Below are 18,641 nucleotides of genomic sequence, written 5' to 3'. Positions count from 1 at the left end.
TCGTGTGATAAATTTGTCACAGCGTCATGGAGGCGACGGCTGACCGGCCAAGGTGGAGGGGCGCTGTCACTGGAACTAGCACACGCTGTGTGACCATAATGATGCCGCGAACGGCATCGTTGACAGGTCCATGAACCTTGCTGTGTGTGGTGCTCAGGAGACGGTAAACTTTGACGTGCAGGACCCAATTTACACGCACAGCGCATTTCTTGTTACGAGGTACTACGAGTAGTGAGGCTTGGAAAAGAGTTGGGTGAGAGCTGGGTGAGAGTCGGGTGAGGGCCAGGCAAGCCGGCTAGTTCCGGAATGGGCGCGCTAAGATATGCGCAGGGCCGCTGATCTCAAACAATCGCGGCGGCGATCGCATGCGCAAATTTTCATTGTCGGGCTTCGAAGCATGTGAAGATTTCTGATGGTGGCACCAGGTTCAGTGGCTTGCGGTTTGCTCCTTTCAACACAACCTCTCAACTGCCACTGGCTACGCTCATTTTCTAGCACGTTTCTTCTACGGTCGCTGCATCAACACATTCTCACAGTGCGCCTCATCGCGTCCACTGACGTAGTCAGAGCGGCACGCTCGAAGTTTCGACGGATGGTTCAACTGTAGTCAGAGCGGGCTGGGGCGGCAGGATTCGTTGGCTTTTGGGCCTTCTCCTAGCTTCCGTGCTTGTATCTAGGCGCGGCGTTTCATTCGCTTTAAACCCTAGTCCCCAACCGGTTTCAGCATGGCACGCGTGGGCCCGTTAAGCCCTGGCATGAACTTCTGCATCTTCTCCACAGTTTGTTGGCGCTCATCACCTTCGTGACTGAGAAACGGCGTGCACGCAACTCCAGACAAGTCATTCACGTTGCGAAACCTGGGGCCGAGCATGGAGTAATCAGTAATGCCGGGAGTAACCACAGAAGCGTCTGCTTTCAGTGTGTCCGTCCGAGAATGACCAGTGGTGCCAGGGCCAATGGCGATGAAAAGCACCCAAGCTGTCAACGGCTGCTTCCGTTCAGCTGAACAGCCACGGCGACATGCAGATCTCAACCTCGCCCTCTTCGGCAATCCAATTGAGCGACAAGCAGGTCGGGGCTGCGTCGAGGCTGCCCATCCTTGTTGTCGCTCGTATTGCTGTGAGGCCTGGAATCACTGTGGCGACTGCGGGTGTCCAAAAGCGTGGCCTGACGATAAGCAGCAGGAGTTCAACTCGCCAAGTATCATTCTTGACCAGTTGGTTGCAAAGTACGCTGCAGGCTGCACGAAGTGTGCTTGCAGCGCCCGATGATGGAAATGCATACGGTGCGTCCGGCAGTGTACAGGAGACTCGTTTCTTCGGGCAGAAAACCAACCCGAGATGCCGCATGAGACATTTTCTCCCCCATCCTGGTCATGATGATCGATCGTGCTTCGCAAGATGCGGTTTGCACAAACGCAGCAGACTGCAGGTTCGTGTCTTTGCAGAACAAGACTGCCTGTCGCCGGGATGGTTGGACCCTTTGATTGCACTGGATGCAAAGCGACTGGCTGGCTGGTGTTATGCAAGTGAGAGTCCTCTTGGGTACTGAGGGGTAGGTGCTAGCATGGGTTCAGAAAACCGTGCTGTGTAGACTGTAGCCGGCCTTCAACCGTTTGACGCCCTGTTGAACTGCATGCTGTGAAACTCGTCGAGACAATCACGGCGATGCCACGGAGCAAACAACGACAGTGCTTCCCTGCATCGCATGCTCTCCTTCTTCCTGCTTGCTGTTCACATACCTGATGGGAAGAGAGAGCGGCCCGCAGGCAGATTTGCCATGGGTCTGTCGGCAAGGTTTTAGCTCCAAGGCTTCAGCCACCGGCTCCATAAGACACGCTTCGGGCGGGGGGCCGCCAGCTGGATTAGGCACTAGGACGCCAGTGGAGGCCCAGTGGACGCCGCCTGGGCGACATTTCCGGCCGCCAGCAGTCACCGTCGCTAAGCATAATGGACACACCAGACACGATGATTCCACCAACAGACGGCGCCTGCTGCACTGCACCCCTCGTCATCCTCTGCGCTCTCCTCACGTCGTCTCCGTCGCTGGTCCTTGCGTCCCAGCTGCTCCATCCGCAGTCCACCTTCCAACCATCCTCGCCATCCAACAGACTCGACTGACTGACGATCAACGGCCACTTCGTGGCAGCCCACCCTCTCTTTCCTCCTTCATCCACCTTTTTTGTTGTACAGGCCTTTTCCATCTGATTTTCGAACGCTTCAGCGGACTTGTTTGTGCATTTTGGGTCCGTCATACTTTGCCTTCGCTGAGCGGTCCTCGAGGCCGTTGATACGCAAACAAGAATAAACTGCGCTCTCACCCCTCACTTCCCGTATCGACTGATTCGAATCTATACCAACAACATTGTTGCTGTGGCACGTACGGCGGCAACCTTGGTCGCACCGTCAGGTTAACAAATACGTCGTCTCGCCCAAATCTGGTGCGGGCACGAGCAACACTACCCGTTGGAGACTTGGGGACAGACCGTTCACTCAGGCGCATACGGGTAGTTCCCAGTATTCTTGGGGGTATACAAGTGCTCCGATGGCCGGGGTGAACAGTTGGCAAAGGGTAGTCATTTGAGTCGGAGGTGCTGAGGATCCAGTCCAGACCTGGGAATATTGATCACGGTCTCCTTCGTCACGCGCCCTGCCGGAGACAGAAGTATCCACGGGAACAGAGTAGAGCGATGTCGGACAACGTCGCTATAACGTGGGCGCCAGAGCCGCGACTGTCGCACGGCGTGAATGCTGCTGAGGACATGGACAGGTCTGGTGAATATGGCGGGACTGGACTCGACGACAATCAAACAGATCTTTCCCAGAGTGTTGGCACAGCGACAAACACGCAAAGGAACACCCCTGTCGCGCTTTCCGCTCAAGAGCCAGCTGACTTAGTGGAGGACGATGAGTTTGACGTCGATGCGGGCTTACAATGGTCGACTGGGTCGCCGGGGCTTACGCCGTCTGCATCCCACCAGTACTACTCTTCGTCGAACCAAAATTCCTTCGGTTCGTTGAACAGCCTTACGGGGCGTGAAAGTGATTTCTTTTATCAGATGGGAAGTCCAACCACCAACCGCACCCTCACGACCAGATCCTCACGAAGCCTAAATCGCGGCCACCGTTCACCTCACTCAAAATCCCTTTCGACTTCTTCCGCCGCAACAAGGAGTGTCAACAACGAACGTCCGAGTTATCCTGCTCAATCCATCGAGGAACTGAGAGGTCACCTACATGCTCCGAGGCCCACACGGCCATTACGGACGAAAAGCTCGCTCCCAGCCCAAAACCTACTGTACAACGAAATGTCACTCTGGACTCAACAGACTCGAGATCGAAACTCTGGTAACGTCCACGGCACTCGGACTGCAGACAACACGCCCATGTCCAGTCCAGGTCTCCGGTCAGATGACCGAGCTCCCTCTGGGGCATCCCTCACTGACCTAGACAGAGAGCCCCATCGCCTACCACCACAGACAATCAACACCGTCACCGTCGGTCACGACATGTACTCGGGCAACAAAATCATCAATGACTATGAGGTCATCGAAGAGATAGGTCGCGGCGAACATGGCAAGGTCAAGCTTGGGCGCGATCTCCGAAAGGAAACGGTGGTCGCTATCAAGATCGTACCGCGTTTCTCTGGCAAGCGACGTCTTGGCCGGTTAGGAACTCCAGAGGACCGGACGAAGCGAGAAGTCGCCATACTCAAGAAAGCACGACACCCAAATGTCGTGAGCCTTCTCGAGGTCATCGACGACCCAAACAAGAACAAGGTCTACCTCGTCCTTGAATATGTTGAGAAGGGGGAGATCAAGTGGAGAAAGCCAGGTGTGCGTGAGGTCACGGCTGTTAACAACAACCGGTTCGAGCAGGAGCGCAAAGGCTTTGCAGTTTCACTCGAACCCACCGATCAAGATCTCTACAGCGTTGCTCAGGCAAAACGTCGCCACGAAAACGCACTACGAGCGCAAGCTTTCCGAGCTCTGACCTCACATCGGCCGACTCATCCAGAACACTGGGGTGAAGATGTAGAGGAGGAGGACGACTTTCAGCGCATATCTCGTTCTGCCTCGAGATCTCTGTACGAGCCTAGCAACCTTAGCGGAACACATTCTGAAGATGAACCCCCTGAGGGTACTTTGGCAGGAAGCATGTATGGTGCGTACGCCCCAGAGGAATACACGTTTACTCGGAAGTTCAGCGTCGCGGGCAGCCTCAGCGCCATCTCACACATGTCCTCAGAGTGGGATTTCGACGCCACAGATGACGAGCACGCCTACGTCCCAGCCTTGACACTGGAGGAGGCTCGACGTGCTTTCCGAGATACACTCTCAGGTCTGCAGTTTTTGCACATTATTGGTATCATCCACCGGGACATCAAGCCGGCCAATCTCTTGGTATCAAGCAACGGCACAGTAAAAATATCGGACTTCGGAGTTTCATATCTTGGCCATCCGAAGGATCCTGAGACAGATCCGGAATTCGATCTCACCGAACACGATGTGTCGGCGATAGATGACGAGCGAGAACTGGCGAGATCGGTTGGCACTCCCGGCTTCTGGGCTCCGGAACTGTGCTGGGAGGATCCCTCCATGTTCGAAGAGAAGGATGGTCCCAAAATCACCGGTGCCATTGATCTCTGGGCTTTGGGTGTCACGCTATACTGCATGGTATATGCTCGCCTGCCGTTTTATGCAACCGAAGACATGGGCCTCCACGAGGCGATTTGCACGACCGAGGTCTTTTTGCCGAAGACTCGACTTGTCCCCGTGGATACCACTCAAGAGAAGCCTACTTCGCAGGTGCCGAACTCGATCAACAGTAACAAGCGGCTTGATTACGAACTGAAGTTTGAGGTAGTGCCTGATACCGTGCGGGACCTTATCCGTCAGCTTTTGAACAAAGAACCAACGAAGAGGATGACTATTGAGCAAGCAAAGAAGCACCCATGGGTTGTGGAGGGCCTGCAGGATCCATCACAATGGATCAAGAGTCCCGACCTAGGGAAAGAAGGCAAGAAGAAGATCCTGGATGTGGATGAATCGGAAATATCGGGTGCAGTGAGCAGAATGAACATCATTGAGAAAGCCCTGAGTACAGTTGGTCGAGGTATAGGGAGCTTGCTCGCGAGAAGCACCGGGCGGAAACGTGCTCCCAGTGCAGCAACGTCGACCAGTCGGTCGAGCGAGTCGTTTCATTCCCCGTCAGCCTCCAGTGCCAGTACAGTGGGCAAAAGCGAGCGAGAGAAGCTCCGCGAAGCACGCCGCTCAAGCTTGCGTGGCGACGAACTTCTGACGGCCTTGAAGACTTCAAGAGAGAACACCGAGCACCCGTTGGCGCAAAGTCAGACTGCTAGCCCAGACGATACTGCGCATGATCAGTATTTCAGCGAATCCTCGCTCACGGGAAAAGCTCCATCGCCAGTCCTCAGTCACCCAGCCAGACACGAAGGCAGACCTCCCGCACCGGATCGCGCGGTCTCGACCATGTCCAATGCCGAGTCGATCCGAACGATCAGAGCGTCACATTTCAACCGACTGCCGGTTTCTTTCCCCGAGACACCACGAGACGAACGTCCAGCCTCACAGGACAGGGGGTTCAGAGCCAGGGTCGATGGTCTTTGGGAAGGCACAGCGAAGACGCTTGCTCGGCTCGGAAGCAGAGATCGACGTGCACCACGAGATGAACGCTCACCAGCTTCAAGTCGCCATTCGTCAGAAAGTGACGCATACGCCGGACCTAGCGTTGCTGTAAGCACAGCGTCAGCAGAAGGTTCTATCGAGCCGCCAGATGTGTTGCGCAACACTGAGATTCCTCCTACCGACAATAGCTCACCTGCGACGCTGCATCTCCCGACCCATGGCACCAACAAGACCTCATTTCAACCACCAGCCTCTACCCCTGAGGCATTCGAGCAAGCTCAAGAAGTCAACCAGCGCCGCCTTCTTCAGGAAGCCCAAGTCCAGGCAGCAGCGGCCGCGCAAGCTGCTTTGCAACCTCCACTCCAGGTGACCGCTCAGTGTCCGCCTTCGCCTGACGACATCACCTTCCTGGAGAAGCATAACACACGAGCCATGAACGAACCGAGGGCGTTCTCACTCGGCTCTAATACCATTCATGGCGGCCCGTCTGCCAGCACTATCGCCTCTTCGCTGGATGGTTATGGCACCAGCAGCGTCTCGCAGAGCTTGTCAAACCCCAGCATTGGAGTTATTTCCGGTGCTTCTTCTCCACCTGGCGAGGGCTTTCTCAGCTACTCCGACGCTCCGGCGAAGGCAGTCATGACGAAGGAGCCCGAGCCCGAGTTTATGCGCACAGCGGATACGGTGATCAAGCATGGGAAATCGGCGCAGGTGGCGACAGCCCCCGCCCTCGAACATTGCGGGTACGACGACGACGAGGACGAGGATGACTCTGACGACGGAATGATGATGCCAGCTTCGTGCAAGAAGCCGCTGTAATTTCACAAATTTTCATGCTTGTTTTGCGCTTCGGGAACGACACCGGCGCCACGTTACAGATACCCTGGCTTTTTAGAACGACATGTTTGGCATGCTGGGACTGATGGAAAATGGAAAGGGCAGCATTTGCATACGGGTTGCATTGAAGGAACTGGAAACGAACAAGGCATCAAAAGCAAGGGAGGATATCGTGCTTATGTGCTGAGCTAGCAGCAGGGCATCCAGGCCATGAATGTACACGATGTACATCAATAAAAGTACCTTTCAACTCTCGCGCCGACTGTCCAAGTGAGCCGAAAATCTGCTCGCCTTCCTCCAAGGCAACCACGAGGGTAAACAACTTCATTGTGGTGGAGGCAAGATGATATAGTGGTGGTCATGGCTCCGAAGCCGTAGGAACTGAGGAACAAATCACCTTCGAGTCACCTCGCTCGCAGACGAAAATCAACTATTATGTGACCCGGAAGAGCGCGCAGAGGCCAGACGACTGATGTGTATAAAGTACGGATCAGTAAGCGCACTATGAGTCATGCACGTGACAGCATCTAGAGCGGCGGCGTTGTTCAAAAACCGCCAAGACACTGTAGTTTGGAGAAGGGAAAGTCGTTTTGCTAACGGTTCGACAACAACCATAGCGACGAGCTTCCTCGACCCCGACGTCCGCACATTATTCTCTTTAGCCTATCTAGCTGAGCTGCGTTGACGTACTTCCCTCGCTCATCCCAATGCCGTACATGTTCTAGCTCGACTCGCAACCACGATGCGGCGATAACATTTCTCACGACCATTGTCCTTTCCACAATCAATCTATCCTGTTCAACAGCTGTCATCCCCCAACCCCTCCTCGGCCGCCGATATGCAGCGCGTTCTGCGGATAAATCTGCAATCGCGCAACCAAGCACTGAAAGCTGCTCGCCGGAAAAACCGCGATGAATACTTGAAAGATTGGAAGGATTTCGAGTCGCGGCAGATCCTGACGCAGAAGCAGAAGAATGAGTATATCAAGGCGGAGCGCAAATCCCGGAGAGAGGATTGGATGCTCGGACCACTCGCGCCGAAGAGGGACGTCGGCACGAAGCAGAACTTCTACGGCACCGTCAGCAACCTGCTGTATCAGGGCCCGGTATTCCCGCCCAAGGTGCGACGGGGGCCAAAGGGCAAGGGATGGGACTTTGTCGGTGGGGAGGGCCGGCCAGAGGAGCAGAAAGAGTGGGAAGGCTACGGGAATGAAGGGAACATCGTGGAAGGGGATCGGGTAGTCGTGGTTAAAGGGCCGACCAACCTGGTCGGGCAGATTGGGAAGGTCAAGGATGTTGCCAGCGATAGTAAGGAAGTGAGGATCGAGGGCTTGAATATGGTGAGTCTGATTCTTTGCTCTCCACTTCTGTGTACACGGGCGTCGTCTCTAACTCTCGTGGTTTTGCTGCTGGACAGGCCGACGTCGAAATCCCAGAGAACTTCCCCGATCAGCGGCAGAAACTCCACTACACTTCGCTCGAGCTCCCCGTGCCGATCTCCGACGTACGACTCGTGCACCGCGTCACCGATGAACGCACGGGGAAAGACCGCGACGTGGTGGTCAAGCTCCTCCGCGGCGGTGCGCCGTATATCCAACAACCGCCCAATTCCCCTCTGCCGCGGCATACACGGTACATCGCTGGTGAGGACATCCAAATCCCCTGGCCAGAGGTTGAAGTGCCTTCGTACCAGGCCTACGAGGGGGACACGACGCGCTATGACGTGGAGTCGCAGACATGGACACCGACACTGTACGCACCACCCGTCCCGCCTGCGGCCTTTGATAATCTGATCGAGGACGAAAAGTACAAGCGGGATAGGAGGTGGCACGACGACGAGTACGTGCGGATGAAGGTGCTCGAGGACGCGAGAGCCGAGTGGTACATGGAACGGAAAATTCAGGGCCCGTTGGACACCATGGTTGCGGAGAAGATCCGGCAGGCAAGTCAAAGGACGGAAGCCATCAAGGCCGCGGGCATGAGCGAGGAGACCAAGGCGCTGATCGCAGAGCAAATGAGCCGTGGTGTGGCCGAAGGGATCCTGCAGGCCCAGATGAAGCCAGTGCCACAGAGGAAGAAAGTAGAGGCAGAAGCATGAGATGTGGTTTTTGGCTCTGCCGTACGCGCCAGCATGACTTGGATTGCACAAGGATAGGATGTCTCCTCCAGGCGATCATTTTGATTGTACAGTATTCGGTGAGCGGCATGGACAGAAGCACCTGGTAGGCAGAGATCCGAAGTGTCTGCGCTGTATAAAAGAAACAACTAGACGTCTCTGACTTATAGGGGGAAAGAGCACAAGGGAAACCGTCTGGAGAGAATCTAGTCTTCTTCAGCGGAGAACCCATCTCTTGGACGTGATGCACTTCGTCACTACTCAGTGGCGCGTGTACATGCGCACAGCCAGTTTGAACTTTCTCTCTGTTCGAATCATCCAGTGCTTAGGCCGGGCGCCTTTCCACTTGAACATCTTCCCGACAGAAGCAGCACCGCGTGTCCTCAAGAGGAGCTTCAGACCCGGGACGAGCCTTGTTTTCCCTGGCCTGTCTGAAGATCCTGGGCGCTCCCCAGATTCAGCTGTGCCTCACCGGACGTCAAGCCAGGATTTCCGTGGGCCCCCACCCTCGCCTGCGAACCCGTACTCCTCCCACAGCCCGTCTATATCAAGCTCGACCAACTAAGTCACCAGACTGCCTACAAACTCGACTCTCCCTGTCCTTGCTCCTGCTCCTGCTCCTACTGTTTCCTTCTCGACAAGTTGAGGCCATTGGACCAGGAAGCGGTCCACCAGGGGCTTGAGCAATCGGCCGCTGAGAGAGAGGGTTCTAACCCGCGCCCAGGACTCAATGTAGATGCTGCGCATTTGACCGATTTTGGCCGACGCGTCTCCAACGCCCATGTCGTGCTTCATTACTTTCTTCGACCGTGGCAAGGAGGCCGACGGGCCTGCGACGCCGAAGAAGAGGAGAATGATCGATGCGAGGATCACGATGACGCCAGTCCCGGGACCATTAGTGAGAATAAGATCCGGGGTCAATGGCCTGGAGGAGTTGTCCCCAGCGATTCTAGGGAAGAAATCGGGGTGTGTTCCTCGGAGTAGTTTGATGCAGTCCCACAGACAGCGGAGACTTGACAACGGGGTAGTTAGGAGGGTTTGGTGGACGCGTCTTGCGCGATGGACTGTGATAATGTCGTACCCTGTCGGTCCTACCAGAAGTGCTGGATTCGCCCCATTCGGGTCCCGTTTGTCCCGCTTTGAGAACATGTCATGCTCAAATTCGCGTGCCTTTGACGCCGAGAATTCGTCACCTGAACTGACGACGTAGGTTCTTTGTGGCCAGTCGTCCAGCAGCCTGCGATATTGGCCGAGGATGTTGAGCATTTCGGCTGTGTGGCCACCCGAGCCCAGCACAATTAGTAGATGGGGTGGATTGTCGGAGGGAGACCGCGGGCGGCGATAGATCGGATCCCGGTTCAGCACTGCCGCCAGGCGGAAAAAACAAAAGTTGATCAGGATCAAGGTGAAGACTAAGGCGAAGAGAAGGAGGCTACTCAGCGGAGATAGCGAGGTGATTGGCGTCAGGATGGTGGTCCATGTCGGCGGAACTGTAGAGAGCAAGGGTGCTTCGGGGTCGTCCATTGCGACTTAATTAGTGGCCACTCTGTGGGCTTAGCAACGTATCCGCCTCAAGAACGCTCCGCAGCAGGAGGACGGAAAAGCGAGCCTCTTGAACGGTGGGAATTTTATCCATGCCCGCCGACAGCTAACGAGGTGGCATCGTGAGGAGGACAACATGAATGGGTGAAGATGACAACGGGTCGTGGCAAGGCTGAAAGAAAAGGATGTGAGGGTTCAGTGAGACAAGGCTGAAGCATGGCATCATCGTCCATCTGCTCCTCCGTAGCGCATACTCCTCCGTAGCGCAAAGACCGACGTATTTCCGCAACCAAAAGAACCTGAAAGCGGTACATTGTTGATGCCGCCCGGACTCGAGAAGACAAAGTCACTGCCACTGCCACTGCAACGGAACAGCTTGGTGCTGCCGCGCAAAACAGTCCCTTTTGGTGTCTTGAACATCAGGTGCTTCTCCTCCCAATCATGCAATCGACATCATGCCGGTTACACTCCGCCAGCGCCTCGACTGCCACTATTGCGGCCAGCGGTCCAAACAGACGCCGGGCAAGAAGCGTGGCGGCAGATTTCAGTGCGAGCACTGTCTGGCCGTCAACTTCTTTGATGAGGTAAGTGTCTCTGGGCCCTATGAGAACGCTCACTAATTGATCATACAGAACGGAGAGATAGCAGATGTTCCTCTCGAGGAAGCGGCGCCCGCACAGGACCTCCCGCAACCGGTCGAGGCCGACCCGCTCGCAGATGGCTTCTCAGCCCGAGACTCGATCTTCTGTTCCACATGTCTCAAGAATCAGCATATCTTCAACTATACCCTCTCCCAATATCTTCCGGACCCAGAGGAACCCGACTATGACCGACTAGAGGCCGAGCTCCCAGAGTATAAGAAAGGCCTGGAGCAGCGATACCCTCAATGCTGTGCGAAGTGCGAGCCGAGAGTAAGAGCCCAATTACAGGAGGCCACCTACAATGCGAGAAGTGACCATCTCCGGCGGGTGTTGGAAAAGTCTCGCCAGCGAAGGATCGCTAGCCGGTGGGGATGGAGAAGTCTCCTCGTCAACGCTGCAGGACTGGGATACTTTGCTAGTCTCACTGCGCAGATATTATGGCATCTGTATGGGTCTCAAATTTCCAGCATATCCCCCCTGGAGGTGAATCAGCCCGCTGAATGCGTTCGACAACGGGCTTTTCATTCTTCATGCTTGGACGCAACGGAGCCGCTGGTGGGACTCTCCCTCGTGTTAGGACTTCTTTGCGTATGGTGGAATCCCAAATGGCAGGAGAAATTGGTCAATAGCGAAGGACGGCTGATTGGTTTACATCAGTACTACCTGATGCAGCTTGTTCTGCTGGGGTTGAGGTTCAGCGCTTGGATCATCATCTTTCATCTCCCTGTCTCCCTTTGGGTGAAGGCTATGCTGCACGCCTGCTTTGCGGTCGCGCTGTCTGTCCTCGCAGGCTGGTCTGTGACTCGAATCGTCAAAGTCAGATTTGCGCCACCTATCAATTGGCATCAGGATCCCGCGCCTCTACTGACAAACCAACAATTCATACCACCCGGTCGTTCTGAATCGCAAGGAACCCAACCACTGCAGGATCGGCCTTTCAGCGTCGATAGTCTAGCCCAACCCAGCAAGCCGACTTACCAGCCATGGGACCCTCCCACTCCACCTCCAGATGCGGCAGACGCTATGGATTGGACTCCCACGCAGCGAACATTTCAGCCACAACCAAAGCAGGTTCGATACCAGTCTCTTGATCGTACTCCATTCCACGGCACGTTGCCGGCTCTCAATGCAAGAGGAGTTCTCAAAAACAATCAGAACCAGAAACAACCCGGCAGAGAAGCCATAGGTCTGCCGCCAGGGTTTTTCGACAAGCCAAAGACGACGACGCTTCCTCCTCGTCAGACCGCACTTGCAAGCGAGGCAATGGCGCAGCCAACCTTCTTCGGTCACACCCGAGAGTCTGACACAGGACTTGAAGATATCTTTGATTCCGTATTCTCCCTCCGAGACCGATCTTCTGGGGAAGACCCTCCCACCTCAGCAAGAACACCAAAGCTGGTTCGAGATTTCGGGCGGCATCAGACGGATACGTTCGAGGTGCCACCCACGACTAATGGAGCTTCGACTCTGGCTCTTTTCAGGGGCATCTCCATCTTCTTTATCTTGATTGGCTTGGCTTCCTGGATACTTGAGGCTGCCCTCTTATCTCAAACGTCCCAGCTCGGTTATTACCTTGTCCTTTCTAGCACAAGTATCCCGATCGGCCACATTATGATCAGCCTGTATAAAAATGGTGCCCGAAACCATTCTCTGAATCTATTTTTGTACGCGTTTGAAGCAACCGCGCTGATTGCTGTGGCCAAGCTGCGTGAGCCCTTTGGTGATCTCCTGAGGGATCTATGGGATAAGCTTGCGATCGGGGCCGTTGCTTTGCTCCTGCCGCAAGAATATTTGGCCTTGAACCGATCATACTCCCGATCGAGTTCTGAGCACTGGAACATGGCGCAGAATTCTGCTCCGGCAAGAAGAGAGTCGAAACAACCAGGGCAGACACCTATCAGTGAACCAACCATGGCAGAAAAGTCACGTGCGATCATGCCTGGACTCGTCCGAGCAGAATCTAACGAGTCAATCGAGACCCGACCATCCATGACTACGGATAGCGACCCCAGAGAGTCTAGCCCATGGGACTCGCCGCTCAAAGCCCAGAATGAGCGGTTCGACTATTTTGACACGATGCAGCCGCAAACATACACAAGGAGCAATACGCGACGGGCAAGTAGTCGACCCCAGCAGGCCCAGAAACGGAATGAGCCAATCTTGTCCTCCGGCGGCAGTCGTCCGGCGACCACACAGCCATTCGGCTTGGATGTCTTGATGCCGCCGCCGGGTGACGGGTTGTCGGGGGACCACAGTACAGGCTTAACGAACACGTTTCAACGGAATCTGAAGTTATCAACCCCCGCACAAAATCCAATTGCAAGCGCAAACCCCCGGCGGAGATTATGAGTCTGATTTTGTCAGGGAGGCTGCGTCTCGAATTCGGCGCCCATAGCCGGAACCCAGCAGGGATGATGAACTAGTGAATGCCTACGGGAAAAAGGGGCATTGTAGAGAATAAGGGCTGGCTTATTGGGAATCTGGCATAGCGTGGTGTTGCGTTTCGTGATTTGTCTTTCCAGCGTTTATACATGTAGCATACGGAGTAATGTATCCATGAACATCCAACTGCCGGCGCGCTGTGTCAACACAGGGACCTAAACTCGATGGTCTCCTTTCCCTAGCGAGTAAAATCCGCTTCGCGCTGTTCCCATATGCTCTCCACACAAGTGAGAGCAGTTCTCTCGACTCCAGATACCGTCACTGTCACTGTCACTGTCAGCAGCTGACCTCGTCGGCCGATCTGAGTCTCCTCGCTTCGACGGTGCGGCGAACAAAAGGATTCACAAGGTCAGCCACCCAACAGGTGCGGAGAGCCTCTTATTTTGTTCTATCATCGTCGCCCATACACGGGGTATTCCTTTTCCCGGCTTAGATGCCCCTTTTCCCCATCCCCGTGGTGCCCTCGCCATGCCACACACGCACGATGGTTACGTCAACTTTTGCTTGATGAAAAAGGCCCTCAGATGAGACAACTGCCAGGCGCAAGTCACGCCCAGCACGCCCAGCTGGATGAGTGTCCAGCGCACGATTCGGGCGTTTACGGCTTCGCTCTGGTCGCGGAACTCGACCTCGCGTTCCTAAAACGTTTGGGGGAGCCGGTCAGCATTGGACATATCATCAAACAAACTTTCATCACGCTTTTTCTCGACAGAGCTATGGATGGGGTGATGGTGTGCATGACATTGCACTGGGGAGAGGTTCATGTAGATCACGATTAGGACTACTCACCCGCTGGAACAGCTGCTCGCGTCTAATGTGCTGCATGCGGTCGTTCAACTCGCGGACCTTTTGCACGATGGTGTCGATCTTGTCCTTGTCCTCGCTTTCGATCTTGCCCGTCTCGCCGATGGCCATGTCGATGGTGAGTTTGATCCCGCCGAGGATGTTGCCCGTGCCGCCGCTGAACCAGCCGTTCACGCTGATGGCCGCGGGGCCCGAGGGCGTGAAACACAGTCTGTGCAGGCCCGAGTCGGCGGCGCTGAAGGTGAATTTCGAGGGGATCGAGGATGAGGACGTCGTTTGCGTGACGACGCGGTGGTCATTGTCGAACGTCTCTTCCACGGTGAAGTGCATGTTCAGGTCTGGCGTCGGGCCGAAGGTCTGGGATTGCCGATTGAAGGCTTCGGCGCGGTATGTTCCTATGAGAAAGAAAAGGAGGGGGGAAACATGTTAGTTTGGTGTTCGTGTTGCGGGTAAGGAGGGTGACGGATTGGATGGATGGGTGGGTGGACGTGTGACAACGCAGCGAAAGAGATCGCCCCAGTTCGTGAGATGTGTTGAGTCTTGCATTGTCTTGTCGCGGTTGACTCGACGGCGAAGGGTGAAATTCCGCGCGATCAATGTCTTAGAGAATATCTCACTTACCCACGACGAGCGTCCCCTTGGCTAGATCCTCGTAGAAGCATTTCGGTGTGGTGCCGTCGAGGTAGAAGTACAGCGCTTGGGACGAGGAGATAAGTGAGGTGAGAGCAACCGCGAGGGTTGCGGAGAGTAGCTTCATCTTCGTTCCGGCGATGTTCGCGATTCTGACGTGCCGGCGTAGAGGATCGAGGCGAACGACGCTGCCAGGATCGGATTGAACAAAATGTCCAGACGCCTTTCTGCGACGGAGGAGAATGCGGAGGGACGTGCTGCGTGCCCCTGACTCGCTGCCAAGCGTGTCGGAGATGTTATCCGCACGCGTCGAGTCATTGGTCAGTGCCGTCGTTATGCCTCAGCCACTCGATTTGGAATGACACCGTCGTGCATTCTTTTTGTTGTCATTTCAAACATTCAAGCCGCAGTCTCGCGAACTTCACTTTGCCCTGTCTCGACCTTCATGCCAACAGCTTGACCTGCGTCTGGATGGGTGTCCGCCTGCAAGCGCCTTCAAATTTCAGCGCTTGGGACAGATATTTCCAGATGAATCTCATCCGTCGCTGAACCCATTTTCCCAGAATCCCCTCCGCCATGGCATCCACAAGCGACATCCGCGACATAATGAACTTGGGCCAGGCCGGTCCCCGCCAGCCTGCGCCCAAGAAGAAAAAGACGTCCGAACCTCAACCGCGGGTCACGGGCGTGAGACGAGAAGTTCAAGCTCTCATGGGCGATTCAGTGCCTCCGATCGCAATCGTTGAACAACGCTCCTACAAATCCCGTCCGTCGATCTCGCAGAAGTTATTCAAGCCGCGGCATTGGGACGAGAGACCGTTCCAACATGGAGGAAGAACCGATGGCTTGGTCTTGCGGCACTGGAAGAGATCAATTCCGGGGTCAAATGGCCGTGCACCCGCTGTGACAACGGAGTCGGCGGATGTGGAGATGGCGGATGGTGCGAAGACGGCTCCGGTTGCACAGGAGTTAGCTTTCGAGGAGGAGTATCCGTCACACAAGTGGAATGTCAAGGTAGAAGTGCCCTCATACACGGACGAGCAGTACGACAGGATGCTCAAAACGGATGACTGGACGCGACAGGAGACGGACTATTTGATGGAGCTGTGTCGTGATTACGATCTGAGATGGATCATCATCGCCGACCGATACACACCAGAAGAGATCCCCTCCTCCGCTCCAGCTCCGACAAGCGTCGAATCCAACGGCACCGAAGTTGCCATGAAACAACACTATCCGCCCCGCACAGTTGAATCCCTCAAGCAACGGTACTACTCCATCGCCGCGAAGATGATGGAACAGGTCACACCAGCCTCCACAATGACCGCAGCAGAGTTCCAACTGTGGGAGAAGATGCGCTCCTTTGACGCCAAGACGGAAACAATGCGGAAAGCAATGGCAGAGAAACTCTTCGAGCGCACGAAAGACGAGGCGGACGAAGAGAGAATTCTACTGGAGGAGCTTCATCGGATTACCAAGAATGAAGACGACTTTATCAAGATGAGACGGGACCTCTACGCGCGGCTCGAGCCGGTAGCCCCGCTGCGACGATCCGGCAATGGGGAGGAGCAATCTACCGCCATGTACCAAACCTCCGGGGGCTTGTCCATGCTCTTACAATCCCTCCTCGCCAAAGAGAAGAGACTCAAACGACCTACCATGCCAGATGGTGGCCAAGGTAGTACCTCGGCGACTCCAACCGATGCACGCGCCGAGAAAGGTCGCCAGTCCTCTCATTACTCTCGACGCGACACACTCGACACACAAGCGACGAATGATGAGCCGCAGAAGAAATCCTCCACTTCTCAGGCCTCCAATGTGCGGATCCTTGCCCCTGCCGACGCTGCGCGTTTCGGCGTCTCGCACCCACAGGAACGACTCACATCCGGGGTCCAGTTCCGACACGAGAAGATCAACCGTCTGACGATGGCCAAGTCACAAACTCAAACCACAAAGATCCAGGCTGCGCTCACTGAACTGGGTATTCCGCCGAGGTTGCTCATGCCGACAGAACGGGTCTGCAGGGAGTTTGAGCGGTTGGTCGGGGAGATTAATATCCTGTTAGATTGTAGGAAGGTTGCTGAGAAGGTGGCTTCTGAGGTCAAGATCTTGGAAGAGCAGAGACGCATCAGACTCGGACTACCGAAGGAAGGCGAAGAAAATGTGCCTGCTGCGGGAGTTGGCAATGCCGGCCCGCAGGAGGTGAAGAGTTTTCCCAACACAACCGACGCTATGGAGGTTGACGACTCTCAAGTCGGAGATGAGTCAAAAGTCGACGAGTCGCTTGCTGTCGATGAGGACGATCAGGATGCTGAGGCAGAAGACGATGAGCCGGCACGGGCTGCTGCAGAACGTAATGAGGACGATGCGCAAGACGAGAGCGCGATACAAGTAGATGCTCAAGAGGACGGTGACGCCGACGCAGAGGCAAATGACGACGCTAGTGCCAAGCCTGCGGACGATGAAGACGAAGAAGATCAAGATGAGCGGGATGAAGAAATCACCGGCCTCGACAACGACGAAGACCAAGACGAGGATGCGGAAGACGATGATGATGATGCTGCTGCTGCTGGTCGGCTCAATGCAGAATCGGACGAAGACGAGGAAGAAGAAGTGGGAGCATCTCCACCACAGGACACTGACGCTGAAGAGGACAATGCGGATGACTCGGAGGCCGAAGACGATGCAGAGCCCCAGGCTGAAACTGGGTCTAACAACGAGGAAGATGACGCAGCAGATATCACCGACGGCGAATCTGAGGCAGAGGCCGAAGCTGAAGCCGCCCACGAAGTCGAAGATTCCGAGGATGAAGACCAAGACCAGGACGATGACGAGGACTCTGCTCCTGTTCCCGCTGCTGCAGCTGAAGATTCTGGTCTCTAGGCAGATGATCAGCCTGACGGAGAGGACGAACCTGAAGCCCTGCCAGCGGTCCGCGCGCACAAGCGTTCCGCAAGTGTCATCTCCGAAGCGAGTCGCGCGGGGAGTAACCGTAGTGGCATGGGACGGAAGAAGCGCCGCTGATGATAACAGTGCCCCATCGTCACTCTTTCCTGTCCGTCCATATCTGCAGGAGTAACATAGAAGCCAGTGTTGAGAATATAGCGTGCGTGCATCCTATAGTAGGTGCATTCTCACCTGGGTGGAGTGCCTTCATAATAAAGGGACAACAGTACATCCTCGTCTCCCCAACGATGCAACTGTCGGACATCGTAGATAGACGTCGACAATGTACACGTCTTCTACATTTCGTGCTGGATTGGATTTCATACTTGGGTTAATTATACATACTGTAAGTGACGCAGCCCCCGTGACAGCCACAGCGAGTACTCCGTAAATGATATCTGTAGGTACTGTACACAGGAGGTGAGGATCAACTCCTTACAATATATATATATAGTGCACGGTTCTCTGTAGAGTCCAGTACGCGTCGTATATACCTAAGTAGTAAACCCTTTTTCCATCGTGGTTCTTCTTACAGTACGGTGCCTAGCTCAAGCGAAGAGAAGCCTGCCCAGTACTTCCTGGCGGAGTCTGTCCAGTAATCCCGCCACCGAGTCGTGAATTCCATCTCTCGGGTGTGCACGTGAGTAGAGGAGAGGTGGTACGTATGCGGTGTCCTGAATACATACTTGTAAGCTAGCTTAGCTGGTTTGGCGCGGGTTCTTCCCGTTTCTTCATCTGCGAGGATGATAGCTCGTGACGAAGCACATACAGGATGATTGAATCTGATTGAGTCTGATTGAGTCTGATTGAGTCCAATCGAACACCGCGCTGCATGTTGTAGCCTGATATGATACAGTACATACGACAAGCACTACGTCCGTACCGTACTGTGACGAAACGAGATGCTGGACGAGATAGTGTGATCAGCACGATGAGCACAGTGAGCACGATGAGCACGATTGAGCACAGTAGAGCAGAGTCACCGCTGTAGACAACCACGGCAGATACAAGTCCATTGGGGCGTCTAATCAACGCCC

At 55.1% G+C, this 18,641-nt stretch overlaps 6 protein-coding genes across 6 annotated transcripts; 4 read left to right on the top strand and 2 right to left on the bottom strand.

Moving 5' to 3' along the window:
• Positions 1-2,689: 2,689 nt before the first annotated feature.
• Positions 2,690-6,466, top strand: G647_05977 (uncharacterized protein; the record flags this gene model as incomplete). The annotated part of the gene is made up of 1 exon (XM_008730302.1): positions 2,690-6,466. One exon carries the CDS (start codon positions 2,690-2,692, stop codon positions 6,464-6,466), a length of 3,777 nt encoding a protein of 1,258 aa, XP_008728524.1.
• Positions 6,467-7,322: 856 nt separating this feature from the next.
• Positions 7,323-8,581, top strand: G647_05976 (uncharacterized protein; the record flags this gene model as incomplete). Its single annotated transcript, XM_008730301.1, has 2 exons — positions 7,323-7,823; positions 7,901-8,581. 2 exons carry the CDS (start codon positions 7,323-7,325, stop codon positions 8,579-8,581), a joined length of 1,182 nt encoding a protein of 393 aa, XP_008728523.1.
• A 579-nt stretch (positions 8,582-9,160) lies between these two features.
• Positions 9,161-10,123, bottom strand: G647_05975 (uncharacterized protein; the record flags this gene model as incomplete). The annotated part of the gene is made up of 1 exon (XM_008730300.1): positions 9,161-10,123. One exon carries the CDS (start codon positions 10,121-10,123, stop codon positions 9,161-9,163), a length of 963 nt encoding a protein of 320 aa, XP_008728522.1.
• A 473-nt stretch (positions 10,124-10,596) lies between these two features.
• On the top strand, positions 10,597-13,131 carry G647_05974 (uncharacterized protein; the record flags this gene model as incomplete). The annotated part of the gene is made up of 2 exons (XM_008730299.1): positions 10,597-10,725; positions 10,774-13,131. The coding sequence occupies 2 exons, from the start codon at positions 10,597-10,599 to the stop codon at positions 13,129-13,131; spliced, it is 2,487 nt and encodes an 828-aa protein (XP_008728521.1).
• A 581-nt stretch (positions 13,132-13,712) lies between these two features.
• Positions 13,713-14,785, bottom strand: G647_05973 (uncharacterized protein; the record flags this gene model as incomplete). Its single annotated transcript, XM_008730298.1, has 3 exons — positions 13,713-13,862; positions 14,014-14,423; positions 14,650-14,785. The coding sequence occupies 3 exons, from the start codon at positions 14,783-14,785 to the stop codon at positions 13,713-13,715; spliced, it is 696 nt and encodes a 231-aa protein (XP_008728520.1).
• A 449-nt stretch (positions 14,786-15,234) lies between these two features.
• Positions 15,235-17,541, top strand: G647_05972 (uncharacterized protein; the record flags this gene model as incomplete). Its single annotated transcript, XM_008730297.1, has 1 exon — positions 15,235-17,541. One exon carries the CDS (start codon positions 15,235-15,237, stop codon positions 17,539-17,541), a length of 2,307 nt encoding a protein of 768 aa, XP_008728519.1.
• Between the last annotated feature and the right edge of the window lie 1,100 nt (positions 17,542-18,641).

This window comes from Cladophialophora carrionii (genome assembly GCF_000365165.1).
Source record: "Cladophialophora carrionii CBS 160.54 unplaced genomic scaffold supercont1.5, whole genome shotgun sequence".
In the NCBI taxonomy this organism is placed as follows: Eukaryota; Fungi; Ascomycota; class Eurotiomycetes; order Chaetothyriales; family Herpotrichiellaceae; genus Cladophialophora; species Cladophialophora carrionii.
This window is presented reverse-complemented; position numbering and strand designations above follow the sequence as displayed.